The sequence below is a fragment of the Pteropus vampyrus genome, unplaced genomic scaffold (assembly GCF_000151845.1).
Source record: "Pteropus vampyrus isolate Shadow unplaced genomic scaffold, Pvam_2.0 Scaffold141, whole genome shotgun sequence".
Classification (NCBI taxonomy): Eukaryota; Metazoa; Chordata; class Mammalia; order Chiroptera; family Pteropodidae; genus Pteropus; species Pteropus vampyrus.
Window position 1 is genome coordinate 2,289,900 of NW_011888922.1, and position 17,682 is coordinate 2,307,581.

General features: G+C 33.8%; 1 protein-coding gene and 1 pseudogene across 3 annotated transcripts in view; one reads left to right on the forward strand and one right to left on the reverse strand.

Moving 5' to 3' along the window:
• Window positions 1–17,682, forward strand: part of RSF1 (remodeling and spacing factor 1) — a 107,702-nt gene that overhangs the window by 43,668 nt on the left and 46,352 nt on the right. For all 3 annotated transcript variants that reach the window (XM_011368374.2, XM_011368373.2, XM_011368375.2), the window contains exons 3-4: window positions 11,366–11,458; window positions 12,866–13,071. In XM_011368374.2, coding sequence (XP_011366676.1) covers window positions 11,366–11,458; window positions 12,866–13,071 — 299 coding nt within the window. The remainder of the gene's footprint in view (window positions 1–11,365; window positions 11,459–12,865; window positions 13,072–17,682) is intronic.
• LOC105297608 lies at window positions 787–2,102 on the reverse strand (annotated as a pseudogene).

The following is a 17,682-nucleotide window of genomic DNA, read 5'->3' on the forward strand; positions in this document are numbered from 1 at the left end:
CTTAGAAGTTGGTTTTTGTCCAGAGCCCCCGGAGAGGAATACAGCCCTACTAAGACCTTAATAACAGCTTTGTGAGACTGGAAGCAGAGAACTCAGCCAACCCAGGCTGTATAGGACTTCTGACCTACAGAAACTGAGAAAAGAAATGGGTATTGTTGTAAGATGCTAAGTTTGTGGCATTTTATTACACAGCAATAGAAAAATAATTCAGATTTATTCTATTAATGAAGGATTTATACTTGGGGAGAAAACTTAGCAATGATTTCAGGTTCCAAAAATTCTTTGCAACAGTATTTTTGCCAGTTCATTTTCATCAGAATACGCTCTTTCCCTATAGAAACCTTAAACAGAATCATGAAATTCTCAGATTAGTGCATTTAATTATTTACTCTAAACCTAACCCGATGCTAGGTTAAACAAATTTATTTGATACTAAATCAGATAGGTTAGCTGGAAAGAGTTAAGAGTTTTGGTATTAGAAAATATGGGCTCCATTCTTGGCTCCTTAGCACTGTTGATTTCAGGAAACTATCTTACTTGTCTGAACCCAAGTTGATCCATCTGTAGAACAAAGAAAATGGGGTTTTATCAAGTTTAAAGAGACTAACATTTATCTTGCAAAATTGTGAGAATTTAATGAGGTAATGTATGAAATGCACTGGAAATAGCATCTGACCTGTTAGCTTCAAGAGTAAAAGTATTATTGAGCCCAATAGACTTTTTTTTTTTTTTTTTTTAAGTATAATTTCTGCTTTATTTTTTTTCAGAGAATACTTCTTCAGCTCTTTACATGGGCTTTGGTGGAAGTCATGGGGCAGCACCTGCAGGTCTAAATCAGGGTCGGGGTGTTCGGTCCTTCCCGGCCTCATAAGAGTGATTCCTAACTTCCTTGCTTACGTTGTGAATGGCACAACTCACACAATAATGTAGTTTCACATACAACTTGGGAAGTACATACACGTTGAAGACATCCGCTTCAGAAATGTCCCTCACAGCTGTAGCCTCTACTGTGTTTCGGATGACAAACTTCTTAATGGCCTTGTCCTTGGGCATGCATTGGACACGCATTGGGCACAGTTGGTGCAGCGAATAGGCTGCACATGGCCCTGGCCTTTTTTGGCATGACCGTTGTTCTTTTTTTTTTTGGTCATCTTGGAAGCGAGGAGCCAAAAGAGTGGGCCTAATAGACTTCTGAAAATAACTGTTGAAGCTTACATTATTACCTAATTTTAAAGGTATATAAAAGATACTGTTAAGATAACTTAGTTAATAGAAACAAGTACACCACAGCTCTTTATCATCTCTTGACTGAACTTTCTCCTCCTAATTGGTCTCATAGTTTTTAGTCTTATACTCGTCTACTACCTTCTCCTCACTGCTAAAAGAGTGACTGTTTAAACACAGTTTTATAAGTAACTATTATATCACTTTCAGAATTATTGTGGTTTCCTTTCACTTAAAAATCTAAACACTGTCATAACATTCAGCACTCTTAATGGTTTAGCCACTTCTCTTCAGCCACATCTAATGACATTCTCTCCTGTATACCTTACTACTTATATTCTTTGCCATTCACAGAACATGTCTTTTTCGTTCTGCAGAGTTTTTGCATATACCTTATCTTCTGCCTGGAATGACTTCTCACCAACTTGTTTTCCTGGCAAACTTATTCATCCTTTAGATCTCAACTCAAGTATTACTTTTCTCCTTGAGGCCTTCTCCCAAGAAGATGTTCCTTCATGGATTTATGTAGAAGTCCCTTAAAGATACTGTCATATAATTTTTATATTGAATGTTCACTATACCAGGCACTATATTTAATACTTTCCTTATATATAGTTCATCTTTGAAATAGATATTATTCTCTTTTTATGCACAAGGAAATAGATTTTGAGAAATTAAATAACTTGTCCAGTCTCATATTGCTAGAAATGGCAGAGCCAGCATTCAAGCCCAGGACTGTGGATCCAGTGCTTTAAAATACCACTGATATCGCCCCTCACATTTGCCCTTCATGCAGATTGTAAGCATCTTGAATGGTTTTTTTTTTTTTTCCATCTTCTATGCATTGAAATTAGATAAGTTAATCATTTAGACAATTTCCTTTTTTTTTTTCACTTGCCTGCTAATTAGCTTAACTCTATATTTACTTCTTAGTTGTACTCATTAGTGTATTAGCTAGTTTTCTGATGCAGTTTTTACATTCTCTGTTACATGGCGCTTGATCCATCTTTCTCTTGTGACACCATTATGTGTGTGTATTACGGAGAGCTGTTTCTTTTCCTTTTGAAGTCAGTGGAATATAATTAATATAAAATTCTGTTTAAATCCAGAGCAAGTTTCTGGCATCTGTTAGGCCTTGTTCCTTGGCTCACAGCAGACGTTACCAGTCTGAGCTTTTCCTGCTAAGCTTAAACTTAGCAGACTATACTGCTACCACAAATCATTTAGCATTGGCATCTGTTAGTCATCTCTTGTTAGTATCTCCCTAAAACAATTGAACTAAGACCTATAAAATGAGTAGAAATTTGATAGGAAATTACCAATAGCTTAGCTTTGCTATATTATAAAGTACCTAGAGAGAATGGCAGTGAGTGGAGGCCTACCAGTCATTTGAAAGGAAGTTATTGTGATAATCCAACTAAACAATGAAGAGGCCTGAGTTATGGTTTTGGTAATACAGATGGAAAGGAGAGGGTGGATGTGAGTTATTTGGAAGGTAGAATTATTAAGTCTTGGTAACTGATATGAGAGGGAAAGAGAGATGGCTTGCAATCCAACCAAGAGCATTCATTGTTGTGCTGTATCGTGCACTTGCCAACGTATATTCTCCAGTATCATTCAGAATTTAAAGGAACCAAATCTAGCTAGTGACTTTTTACTGTTAAAGTGGAATTACCCTCCTAAAAATAAAGAAACCCAGTGAGTGGAAATTTCAATTAATAGTTCTGCTGGGACCTGCTAATCCCCAGACAGATAGGCCTTGGCCTTATCAAGCTTCACATTCCTTTTACTTGGTGAGCCATAAAGAAATTTCTTTGCCAACGAACTCTCATATTTCCATGAAACTCCTCTATTTCCTGTGGTTGCTAGTGATTTTAGATACCATGTGAGCAATTTCAGACACCTTAGCATGGATAGTGAATGTGCCACCATGTTAATAAACAGGTATCTGCCTTCAACAAATTCAGTACCTGTTACCTCTGCTTTTCTGCTGCCCTGCCTCCTGCCCAAAGACATTCATATAAAGGCCTTGAGAATAATGGGAAAGCCAATTTTTAATAAATTACCCTTTAAAGGAAATCATGTTTGCCTCAGAATAATTTCTGAGAAGCAGATGGTAATTTATTATTGCTGTTTTTCTTTACTTGTGTGATTTCTTCACCACATGCCACAATGATTTAGATCGTTTTTCAAAGAAAAAAATACTATCACATTGAATGTAATCATTGATTTTAAAAGGTTTTTTGATTTCAAGAAATGTTAAAATATAAAAGTAAATGTTTCTTAAAATAAGCAAAGAGTATTTTCTACTTGAGGGATAATGACATTCATAAGAAAATAACCTAATGGGTCTCTTCTGGGGTGTTTTTGTACCCCTCAATAGAAAATGACCTCATTCATTTGTCCCTCAAAAGTAGAGATGGGGAGTAATCTCTATCTCTTGGTTTCTAGTAATACATTTAGAAATCTTTTGGAAGTGAATAAATTTATCAATAGATGGCCCTAATCTAAATGGCAATTTCAAAAAGATCCATTGTTTTTACTCCTCAGGAAGTCAGAAGGGTCATCGTTTGTCATTTATTAATTTGGTCATTAATTGGCCTTTTGTGTCAGACTTCTTAGCCTAATGATTTCGAGATTGTGTGGGTTTTTTTGTTTTGTTTTGTTTTGTATCAGTATTTCATTCCTTTTTATTGCCAAATACCATTCCATTATATGGATTATACCACATTTTATTTATCTCTCACCATTTGATGACCTTTTGGATTTTTGTCACTTTTTAGCTATTAGGAGTAATGCTTATATGAACATAGTGTACAAGTTTTTGTGTGGCCATGTATTTTCATTTCTGTTCTATATATACCTAGGAATGTAATCGCTAGGTCATATGATAATTTTATGTTTAATTTTTTGAGGAACTGCCAGACTGTTTTCCATAGCTACTGTACCATTTTCCATTCCCACCAGCAATTTATAAAGGTTTTAATTTCTCCAAAACTTAATAATGATAAGAGCTAATACTTGAGAGCTTATTAGGTACTATGCTTTTTTACATACATTATCATTTAATTCATAATACAACCTAGATCATGGAGAATAAAGCAACTTCCAAGGTTACACAGATAGTAATTTCTAAAGCAAGGATTGAACACAGGTTTGTCTAATGCCACAGAATAAATACTTACTTAATGCTTCCTTCTGTTGAAAAGCGTTTCCACATAATTTTAACTTTATAAAATGTTCCTTAAAGAGTACCATTTTACTCTGTGGTAATGTGTGGGCAGCCATAATTTATCATAAGTGAATTGTATGTGGCGGTGTAAAAAGAGCACTAGATTTGGAACGGAAAAACCTGAACTCTGCTAATTACTAAGTGTATATGTTTAATTTAGTTACTTCTTTGCCTCTCTGTTTTCTCATGAAAGTATATGTGAATACTCTCAGCAGAGCGCCTTTCAGGTAGTTGGAACTCAGCAAATGTTGTTTAAATATTAATAATAAATTATCAGAAATAGAGCCATTTTAGGGAACTTTTTCTTTTCTGTGGTTGGCATTCCTTTGGAAAATGACAGCACCTTGGTCCAAATTATTCATATTGTGGATACAGAAATGTTGGGTTGCATTTTCTTTAGTTTTCTACTGAACTCTTATGTGACTTCAGGTGGTCCAGTGAATGTAATATATCTGAAGGTTTTCCATAGAGAAATAAGCAGTAATTCCCCAGTTATTACTGAGAAATCTCCTGTGGCAAAATTATCCTTGAGTCGACTTCGGGAACTGGCTTCTTTTCTCCAGAGGTTTTTTTCAATTGTGCATAACTTGAATTGGTCGTGACCTCTCAATTATATTCTCAAAAGCACTGCTCCTTTATAGCCACAATTATTTACTGAGTAAACATACCTGTAAGTCTAATATCAGTGTGTTTTGAAAGGAATTGCATAAAAATAGCAATTTAAAGTTATTTCTCATTACTTTAGCTAAGCAGATAAACCTGGGGAGTAAAAATATAATCTAAAATTTCCTAAGTATAAAAACTTGAGGAACCTATTAAAAAATATGATGTTGATGATGTATACGTGTCTTAATTCTTGTCTGAACTGAAAATGAGAGGATAGAGTATAATAGATTTAATGAGATTTAATAGATTTAATAGAGTATAAATAGATTTAATGAGAACTTATTGTAGTAGTTTTATAACTTCTTTTAAGTGTTACCTATAGTATGAAATACATATTTGTTGAAATTTAACAACTTGCAAAATGTAACAGACACTCAACCTCATACCATCTGCAAAAATTAACTTAAATGGATCAACAACAGAAATAAAAGCACTAACACCATAAACCTCTTAGAATAAAACACAGGGATAAATCTTCATGACCTTGGATTTAGCAATAGATTCTTGGCTATGACACCAAAAGCATGCGCAACAAGAGAAAAAGTAAGAAAAATCGAACTTTATGAAAATTAAAAACTTTTGTGCATCCAAGGACATTATTAAAGAAGAAAATGAGAAGACAACCTACAGAAGGAAAAAAATATTTACAAATCATATAACTGATAAAAATTTAATATCCAGACTATATAAAGAATTCTTAAAACTCAACAACAAAAAGATAACCCACTTTAAAAATTAGCAAAAGTTTTGAGTAGACATTTCTCCAGCGATATACTAAGATTAATAAATTAACATTGGAAAAGATGCCTCAATATCATTTGTCGTCGGGGTAATGCAAATCAAAACTACAGTGAGATATCACTTTATACCTAATAAGATGGCTGTTTTTTTAAAAAGAGGAAAATAATAAGTGTTGGTGAGGTTATGAAGATATTGAAAGCCTCATACGTTCCTGAAGGAAATACAAAATGATGCAGCTGCTGTGGAAAAGTTTGGCAGTTTCTCAAAAAGCTAAACATAGAAGTGACATTCGACCCAGCAGTACCACTTCTAGCTGTATATTCAGGAGTTGGGAACAGATACCTATTTGCCAGTGTTTATTGCAACATAATTTATAATAGCTAAAAGATTGAAACTACCCAATTATCCATCAACTGAAGATTGGATAAACAAAATGTGCTATATTCATACTATAGAATATTTTTCATCTCCAAAAAGGAATGAAGTTCTTATATGTGCTACATCATGGATAAACTTTAAGAACATGCTAAATGAAAGAAGCCAGACGCAAAAGAACAAATGCTAGATGATTCCACTTATAGGAACTATCTAGAATAGGCAAATTCATAGACAGAAAAGTAGGTTAAAGGTTACCAGCTACTGTAGAGTGGGAGGAAAATGGGGAGTTATTATTGCTTAATGGTTAAAGAGTTTCCTTTTGGGTGATAAAAAAGTTTTGGAAATAAGAAATGGTAATGTTTATACAACAACATGAATGTAATTAATGCCACTGAATTGTACACTTAATGGTTAAAATGGCGATTTTTATTTTTATTACATACATATTTCCACAATAAAAATTTTAAAAATCACAACAAGGAATTTTCCCCTAAATCTAGCAGTAACCTTAGCTTCAACATATTCACTGTATGAGATACAGAGTATAACAGGGAAGCCATTTAGTATAACATAGAGTTAATTACCCAGAAAATAAAAGTAGGAAATTAAATCAGTCACCAGTGATTTTATTTAAATGTTAGTATGTGTGGTGTGTGTGTGTATCTACACAGAAGACACTAATCTGATACAGAAGTGTCATGAAACATTGTTTATGTACAGTTTGAAAAACACAGATGTGCGTCCTGCCAGCTCTTAATTCCTTATTTCCACTTGTGTTCCTGTTGGTTCTTACGGTGATTTTCTAGAACCATTTCCAGGTTTGCGTTTATATAGGGCAGTTATGGCACAGTGAGTATCTGATAGGCATCTTCTTTATCTCATCTCTTTTATTAACAACAAAACCTCCATTTTACAGATGAAGATCCTGAAATTCAGAGAGATGTTTGACTCAGCAAGATCACACTGCTGATAGAGATAGGCAGGATTTGACCTTCAACCTATTTGATACTAAAACCTTATTGCTCTTTATATCTAGATGGCTGATAAAGAGCTGATTACTTGAAAAGAGGTACTTGGCAATCACATCTTTCCATTTTACATATATGATTAATCTTACCTATAAATATAAAATAACTGACAAATTTTATTTTTCTTGCTAGACTTATGTCAGATACTTTCAGAGCACCTTTTCTTTGACTAAGACTTCAGAACAGGCTGCTTTTGAGAATAGTTTCTCAAATTTCTGGCATATATAAATGTATCTAATTTATAGGTTAACTGAGATTCCAGCTGCTTATCCCAAAATCCTGAGCTTCTTTACCAGGAGTTATAGTATCTTATTTTTTCTGGTATCAAGCACAATGTCTGGCACATAGTAAATTCCTGATACAATGTTTATGGAATGAATTAATTAATTAATGCATGCCCATGCTCTTGTCAGTTGGTGGGTTTTGGTGTTCTTTTGATTTCCAAAATTGTGTTACTTGAGAAAACATGCCATTGAAATTTCCTGCATATATATTTTTAAGGAATTAATAAAGAAACATCTTAATGCATTCTTATAGGCAATGTTCCCAGATATTCCACATAAAATTAAATTGTCTCAGTAGTTATACCAGAATACATTGGTACAGTAAGTATTAAGTGTCCACTATCAGCAAGGCCTTGTACTTGGTAGGTGCTGTAGGAAATAAAAAGATGAATCATACTTTCTTTTGCTTTCAAAAATCTTGTAGTATTACAAGACACCCAAATATGTATGTTAAAGTTCAGTCGTAATTAGTAACACCATATATGAAACAAAAAACTTGTTATTGCTTTTGTAAGATAAGTACACATTTTACATACAGCAATCTGACTTTGCCTTTTCTGGAGTTATCCTCTGCCAAGCTTAGCTCAGGCTTATCACCTTTCTCTTAAATTATTGCAAAATAGGCTTTATTAGTTGTTCTCATCTCAGACTCTATCCTCTTGTCTGTCTTGCACAGAGCAACGAAACTATTTTCCATCAGTACTTCCAAATGTGTGTTGAGTCCTCATATTTATGAGCCATGACCTACTTTCATAGCTTTGTCTCTCTGCCCACTCCCAACCCCAAGCACTCATGAACCAGGGCTCTGGGGCTCAGCATAAAGAGCTCCTCTATTCACCTTCACATTGACAGAACATACTGTCATCATTCACATCCCCATTGCTTTGCATATTCTGGTTTTTTCTTCCTGAAATGCTCTTTACCTCCTTGTTTGGTAAAACCTCATTCATCTGAGCATAAATGTCATCACTTGAATAAAATGTTCTTTAATCTCCCTGCATCCATTGACTGAATTAGGGTTTCTCTCCTCTGTATTTTCATAGTTGTTTATAGTTATATCAGTTACTCGGTTTGTTGATAATTTACTGACTACTTTTTCCCCCTATAATTATTTGTTTATATGTCTCTTTCCCTCTCTCTTTCTCTCTCTGAATTCTGAACTTCTTAAAGCAGAGACCATTAATTCATCTTTGCCCTCTCAATACTTAATGTGCTCAGTAAATGTTTGGTTTAGTCCTCCTGAAAGAATATTATATACAAAACAGCTGGACATATTTAAATATTACATCAGGGAGACTTGGTGAGATGTAATTTGAGTATAAATAATGGAGCTAGATGATATATAATTCTTAGTCAAGCCTTTGTCCACAGCTCCAGTGATGACAACTGACCTGATTGGTTTCTTAAATATATACTGATTTCTCCGTAGATGACTAGAGATTCCTATTCCTCTCATTCCTTGGCTAAAGCACATACCCTCCTGAAGATAACAGTACACTCATCTACACTTGTGAGAATTGACTGAGTTAAAACTATTTTAAAACAGAGCATGCAGTAAATATCAGTGGTTATTATTATTCTAATAAGAATTTAAAATGTTCTTTTGGATGTGTTGTGTTGGGTATAGCAATTATTGGCAGTTAAAAAGAACTTTTAAAATTTAGGTAAAAGCGTTATTTTTATGTCTCTCATTGATTCATCAGGTATTTGTTTTGTACTTGCTGTGTGTCTCATACTTTGTCACAAGCTAGAGGTAGGAAGATGAGTAGACACAGACAGCTCTTGACTTCTCAGAGTTCAGCCACAAAATTTTTCTTAAGTCTGTTTTGATAAAGTTTGTGTAAAGACTATATAATCCAGTGGAAAGATCTCTGAACCAGGAGTCATAAGCTTCAAGTCTCAGCTCAGTAATTTTGAGCAAGATACTTCTTAGATGTCTAATATATACCTCACACTCATTAGGTATAAAACAAATCTCTAACTTTAACTAAGATATTCCTTTAATAGCTTAGTTAAAAGCGCTTTTATCTTTGCATTTGTTGAAGCCTAGCAATCTAGTTGTCTCCTTTGGTTTTTCTTTTCAGTCACCCTCTACATCTGTTTTATCAAAAGTCCTGATGAGTCTGCCTCCAAATACAGCTTTACTTCCTGTTCTATTCCTGCCATAGTCTGTGTTATTATCTTTTGCCTTAAAATTGTTTTCCTAGTTTGTTTTTCCACACAGCAACCATTTTTGAAACATAAATCATAAATTCCCTCTATTTAAAATTGTCCTTTGGCCTCCCATCATATTTGAAATAAAATCATAATTCCTTGCCCTAGTCTGTATAATTTGGATGTTAGTTACCTCTTTCACGTTACCTTCTGGTACTTTCCCCCTTATTCTACTTCATTAATGCTGATCTTTTTTTCTTTTTTTTAATTTGCCAAACTTTAAGGCCTTTGTGCTATCTTATTTCTTCTGCCTGGAACATTACTACTAAAGATTTTCTTGTGGCTGATTTCTATTTTATGTCTCAGCCTTTTGTGTCAAATGTCAACTTTTTTAATGATGCCTTCCCTGAGCACCCAGGTCAGAGTAGCACTCAAACTATACATTACTTTATTTACAGCATTTGTCTCTACTTAAAATTTTCTTATTTTTACCTGTTTGACTACCTCTTAGAATGTAAGCTCCATGATGGCAGGTTGTCTGTCTTCTTCACCATGGTATTCCAGATCGTTGACTAGTTCCTGATATAGAGTTAGGTCCTCAGGAAATATTTGTGAAATCACTGGGTGAATGAATCTCTCTAAACTTCATGTTTCTCAAAGTAAAATAAAAATGTCCATTTGAATGATATCCAAGGACTCCCCCTGTCAGAGATAAACAGAGCCAGGCACTAGTTAAAGGCAATAAGAACAGCTTTTATTGAAATCACCTAGGTACTTTATGTCATTTTTCATGCCTGTTTTATAACTTTCAAGGTCAGTATTATTAGTGCTCTCCTTTTATTGTTGAAGGAACAGATTCACAGAAGTCATAGAATGACATTTCTCCTGATTAGTCCTTATTGTTGAGGGAGAGTAGATATCCAGATCTTTTTTCCTCAGCTTGTTAAGTGGCTCTGGTTTGCCTGAAATTGTATATGGAGAGAAGTCTAAAAATTTAAGTTAATGCTATATTACAGAAGGTTTTAAATGCCAAGTAATAGAATCTTTACCCATAAATAGGAGAACACTGAGTTGGAGAGTAGCTTGGTTAAAAATTTGCCTACCCAGGCCAGTGCGGATGAGCAGATGGCTATGTGCTATAGAGGGCAAGGAGCTAAAGTTCTCTATGAGGAAAATCAAGGCCAAGAAAGGCAAATGAATCCTCCTCCTTCCTGTCTTTGCTCATGTAATAAAGGTGTTTATCATTCTAAATAAATAAATAAATAAAAATATGCCTACAATTTGGCATGTTTTTTGAACCTATTATTCTTGCTCTCCAGAAACTTTCAGGCTATTTAGTGAGACGGAATAAGATGATTACCTGCATTTGGGAAAATGTGTCTAATTTTAGACACAAAAGAGTGTCTAAAATTCTTGAGAGCAGAGGAGGGAACTGCAGAGACCAGCACTTACCTTAAATTCAGTTATCTGTCAATAGTAAGCGTTTCTGGTGTATTTAACTAGTATGCATTTTAGGGTGAAATTGGATTGGATTGTGTTTTCTATAAATGTTTTCCTTTAAAATTTATATTAAGAACAGTTAATATAATTTTACAACAAAACTACGTGTATAAATAAAACTTACTTTTTTATATTAAGATATTAACTTTCTCTGACAGATATGCCAAGAGTTTAATAGCACCTGGGCATGGGAAATGGAGAAGAAAGGCTATCTTGAAATGAGTGTTGAATGCAAACTAGCACTCCTAAAGGTAATAAATTTACTATTTGTTATAATTATTTTAATTTAAAAATTCACTTTTGACTCCTGGTTGAATTGGAAAATAACTGGAATGTAGACATTTTTATTGCTATTAGAAAAAGACAGTACATTTTCTCTTAAGTTTTAGTGACAAAACAGTCTATTTAAATTACTATTCTGGTTGTTTTTCAGTACACAAGTATATCTAGGTTTAATGATCTGTGCTTGTAGGGACTGTAGTAGATGGGCAGGCGGTTGCCACAGATCGATTTTATTCATTGTTTTCAGCTTCACAATCATTGCTAACATATACTTTTAAGTGTGGTTAATGTTTTACTGATCTACTAAATTAGTAATTTGATAGTTTTCCAGATGGCTAGGGGCATGCCATTGTGTACTTAATCAAATTCTCACATAGCCAAAGCCATTAGATTAAAATAGGTCTTCTCAAAGTGGATTTATTTTCAAGTTTGAGTTTCCCTTTCTATTCCTACCCATTTCAGAGTGTTGGCCCTAAATATTAGCAAGGTGGCCAGCATAACAAAGAGAAAAAAACACTTTCCACAGACGAGACTTCTAGGCCAGGTAACTAGGCAAAGGCAAAGAGGCTTCGATAGGAACTTCATGTATTATCTTCCTGGGCAGAGAGGCTCAGGGAGAAACCTGACTTTATGCCTTAATCATATATAAAAATATATAACAGAAAGTCAGTTCCTCCAGTTTAGTGATGCATATGTCTTTTTTTTTAAGATAATTTTCCAGAGTCAGCTATCAGTGAGACTACCTTCCTTAAAAATGCACGTCTCAGACATGAGTGAAATCTAGAGTAAAAACCAAGCTGGTCCATGGTGTCCTGCTGGCTATAAAATGCAGTTTAATACATATACGTGTGTGTATATATATGTATGTATACATTTATATTTATTTTGTTATTATCCAAATGGTTTTAATTATTAGAATGCACAATTTTTAAATATGCAAATAAGCTTTTAAAACCCGGAAAAAAAGCATGTCTTAGGCTTTCAAAAGCAGATTGCCATTTAAAGAATAATATTCATTTAAAAGCTTTGAGAGAAAGAGTCATTGAAAATTTTATACTGTGAGACAATTTGGGAGACTATTGCAAGCAGACTCAGTGCTTTTGAAAAATAGCTTTACTTTTGTGTCTTTGGTTGTATTAAGCCTGTAAATTTGTGTAATACTGAAATAAAATGTTAACTTAAAATTTATCTGTTTAAATTGGTTATTCTAAACAGGTTTTATGAAAAGGGAGAGAAGATGGTGAAAGATGAATAAACTATAAATGTTCTTTTTGCTTCTGTCCCTGAATCAGTTTTATGGTTGAACATATTACATTAACTGTAATGGAGAAACATTTATGTGGGGTATTTCAAGCCATGCTATGACTATTTTCCAGTACCTCTGTGAGTGTCAGTTTGATGACAATCTCAAATTCAAGAATATTATCAATGAGGAGGATGCTGATACCATGCGTCTTCAGCCAATTGGCCGAGACAAAGATGGCCTCATGTACTGGTACCAGTTGGATCAAGATCATAATGTCAGAATGTACATAGAAGAACAAGACGATCAAGATGGCTCTTCATGGAAATGCATTGTCAGGTATCTTTTATGGGACTCTTTTTACATTTATTTGTATGTTTTTTCACTTTGATCTCTGGTCTCCTAGAACATAATCTCTGAGGCTGGTGTGGTCTTTTTCTTGTGGGATTGGGAGTTTCCAGGACCTAGCCTAGTGCCCGGCACAATACCCATAGTAGTCACTTAATTCATTATATGTTAAATAAATAAATTTATTTAGCATTGTAATCCATATCAGAACATATACCTTTTTCTTTAAGTAAAATAATAATAATAACACATTGATAATATGCACCAAAAAATCCATTGTTAGGAAAAATGCAAGAGTATTATTTGGTTTTTATTTAGCTATAGTTGTCTATTAGGATTACCTACTTATTCCTAATTATTTTAATTTAACCAATTCATCTTGATATTTTAGTATATTTTTGATTTTTACTGTACCAACATTTCTTGACTGGGGTTTTGAAGAAATTTGAGGAACATTGTCCTTTTTTAAAAATCTTGATTTCTTATCTGTGTCAACAGATATATTTGAACAGAAACATTTAATGTAAAACTTTGAAATACAAGGGTTTTTTTTTTTTTAATCTGTAGATGATCCTGGGACCATTATTCAGAATCTTTATATCTCTAATTTACACCAGGGGATATGTCAAGAGAATTTCCTTACGAATAGAAAAGTAAAACGTGTGAACACCATAAAGTGGTGGTATTTAGTTATTAATGGTGAGAAAATTTTAGCAAATCTTAGACCAGACTTCATTAAGTAATTTGTAAAGATCAGAGAGGGTCTCCTGGAAAGGAAGTGCTTTTATATCAAGCCTACTGAAGAAGATAAAGTTTTATGCAGACTATTGAATGATTACTTTATAAACAATATGTACATATGGCCAATATTCACATGAAAAGGTGTTTGACATTATTATTCATCAGAAAATTCTCAGCTTAAACCATGATGAGATTGTAGGGGAGGAAAACTTTTCCCTTCTCTCTTCTAGGTTCTTTGGCTAGTCTAATAATTAAGTTGACATAAGACAGATTAACAGAAGGAGGGGGAAAAAAAACATTTAATTTTGTACATGTGGGAGCCCCAAAAATAAGATAGGAGCCTTAAAGAAGTGACCAAAACAGACAACTTTTATACCTTTTTGACAAAGAAACAATATATTTGTGAAGAATTGACAAAGAAGTTTGGGTTTGGGGTAGTAAATTACTGGGGAAGTAACAAGTTTTGTTTATACAGCCTTCTCAGCCTTGAATTCTCTATTTCTGGTGATAAGGATGCCTTCTGCCCTCTTGGTTGGGATAGGTAGGATACCTTCACATGAGAGATTATTTCTTGCTTTCAGGGGGACAAAGGACTGTCAAAATGTCCTTCTTGCATTGACAAACTGTTTCTCAAGTAAATTTAATTTAAAATAAAAATTTGCTGAAATGACACATTATGGGGTGACATTTTCTGCTCCCATTCAAAATACCACTTTACGTCCACTAGAATGACTAAAATAAAAATGACTTACACACCAAATGTTAGCAGGAATGTGGACCAACTGGAACTTGTACCTTTGCTGGTGGGAATTAAAAAAGTGACCACTTTGGCAGACATTTTGGCAGTTTCTTCAAGTGTGAAACAAACTGTTATCCCATAACCCAGCATTTTCACTCCTAGGTATTTATTTTAGAGAAATGGAAACACATATTTACAAAAAAGCCTTTATGTAAAATAATGTTCATGGCATCATAATAGTTTTCATATGTGGATTATTGCTAAGCAATAAAAAGAAATGATCCTGTTATGTATGCAACTGTATGTATTTGTCTGAAAGGCATTATGGTGCATGAAACAGGAGCCAAAAAATACATGCCATTTTATTTCATTTATTTTAAGTTCTGGAATTAACTGATAAATGGTTATGATCATCAAAATTTTCCTTTTTCCTTTTGGTGGAGGAGAGAGTTTGAGTAGGACAGGGCAGGAAGAAATTTTCTGTGGTGATAGTAACATTCCTTATCTTGGATAGAGTTTTGGATTATATATAGTATATGCTTTTGCCAGAACTGATGAATTGAATATTTAAGATCTGTTCATTTCAGAGTATGTAAATTAACCTCAAAAATATTTTAAGAATTAGTAATTGACATTTTCAAAAAGTTTTATGCTAAATAGTGTGTACCGTTTTCATGAACTTGTAATTAAAATTCTGTCAAGACATTTCTAAACCATATGCTGCTAATATGGAACAGTGATTGAGAAGGTGGTCTCTAAAGTCAGACTGCAATTCAGTCTTGCCTTTAATATGTAATAACCATAACCTTAGGCAAATTACTGTACTTGTCTGTGTATCCTCACTTTCTTCAACTATAAAATGGGGGTAATAATAGTACCTATTTAATCAGGTTATATCGGAATTAAATGAACTAATTTATGTAAAACTCTTTGAGTGCTTGAAACATAGTAATCACTGTTAACTTCTATTATTAATACTGCTGCTTTTGATATTACTCATTAATGTCTTCCTTCAGTTTCTTGGCCCCCACATTCAATTATCTTCTTTTCTTGTCTACTCGGTAATTTGGAATTACATGAAAAAGATGGGATATTACATGGTGGACCCTGATATCATATTGCAAATATTTATTAAACATGTGATATAGTCACACTGTCTATGATCTGGAGTTGCAAAGACATTATGCCATTCCTTAAGAAGCTCTCTAAAGAAGAAAGATACAGAGAAATAGTAAATGATTATACAGTCATAAATGTGGTCTGTGATGTAGGTCATCCCATTGTGCTATGGAAGAACTAGATACCTAACCCACAGTTGCAGAAGATGATGCCTACACCTGGCTTTTTTTTCTTTTTGTCTATTTGTGTATGTTATTTTTTTTTTTATTGAATTGGACTGTCAGCTCAATTACTTCTGAAAGGTTTAATAATTGCCATTAACTTAAACTCCGAACAACCCTTGGACTTGGTAGGAACCCTAGGGAAAAATCATATTCCACAGTATAATAGGATGATATGTATACTCCATTTCACCAACATCTAGGTTAACTTCAGCTACAGATAGGAAAATGCCAGAGTTTAGAATCTGTTAATAATTATTAAGTCAGAATCTGCCCAAAACTGAGCTTTTAACTTTTCCATCTTAACATGTTCATCCCATCTCAGTTAATAGCAGCCATATCCTTTTAGCTGCTTGGATTCAAGATCTTGGAGGCACATCCTTGACTTTTCTTTCTCTCTAATTCCACATCCACTCATTCAGCAAATCCAATCAGCTTTCTATGCAAAATACATCCAGCGTTCGATTGTTCCTCATCCCTTTCATAGCTACATTCTTGTCCAAGTCACCATTTTTTAAAAAAAAAAACTCGGTGATTTTTTTTAGTATAGTCACAAGTTGTGCAGCCATCACCATTGTCTAACTCCAGGACATTTTCCTCACCCCATACCCTGTACACTAGCAATTTATTCTTCATTCTCCCTTTCCCCAACCCAAGGCTGCCACCAGTCTCCTTTCTGTTTCTATAATTTGTCTAGTCCAGACATTCCACATGCAGAAAATCATACATCATGTGGCCTTTGTGTCTGGCTTCTTTCAGATACAGTGTTTTCAGGGTTCATCTATGTAGTAAGAATCAGTACTTAATTCCTTTTTCTGGCTAAATGGTAGTCCCTTGTATGAATATACCACATTTGTTTATCCATTCTATGCTTGTCTTTGACAGCATAGTTGGACTTAGCCATGGGTGACACATTCCAGGCTAAGAGAACAGAAGTACAAACACCTGACATTCTAAGAGTGCACAATATTTTGGAGGGATGTATCTGACTTAATATACCTGGGAAGAAATGTTTTAGAGAAAACAGTGGAAGGAGGGAGGGCAAAGCAACTAAATTGTTGTTAGTGTCCATAGTCTACTTTAAAAGGTCTGTAGAGAATGGTAAAAAAAAAAAAAGCTATAATTTGAATATGTATATATTTATAAAGTTCCCTCTGACTAGTTCAAATTTAGGATTTAAAAAATATTTAGCACATTAAATAATTGTTAGATTAACATAGGCAAAACCCAGAGATGGCTAATTTTCTATTTTCATATGATAATGACTACATTAAGCTTGAGTCTTAACACAATAATCAGGATAAAAGCCTATGAGAGTTCTTTCTTAGTAAATTTTTCTGCTAAATTCCTTTGTTGCTTAGAGTAGTGGAAAAAATTGGACTTTCTAGAAATATTGGCTCTCTTCTAATGTTTGGAAGGTTTTTAAAATAGGTATAATGGAAAACCAATATATTCTTCAGTTTCCAGCATGACCTCAAAAAATAACAGATTAGGTTGAGGCACTTCTTAAATATGAAATTCTCAATGAAATATGAGAAATAATAACATTAAGTGGATAGAGCCTTAGGTTAGAAGCAGGTAATGAAGTTAAGAGATGGAAACTTTGCCAAAAATAATTTTAGTTAATGTCTCTAGCTTTTAATTTTCCTTTTTGTAAAGTGGAGGCAGTACCAGACAGGATCTTGAAAGAGCATCTAATCTGACCTTCTACTATTAGAGAATTAAAATTCTGAATTGTTCATTTTATTGGATATGCTTATATGAGATTTATAATATATAAAT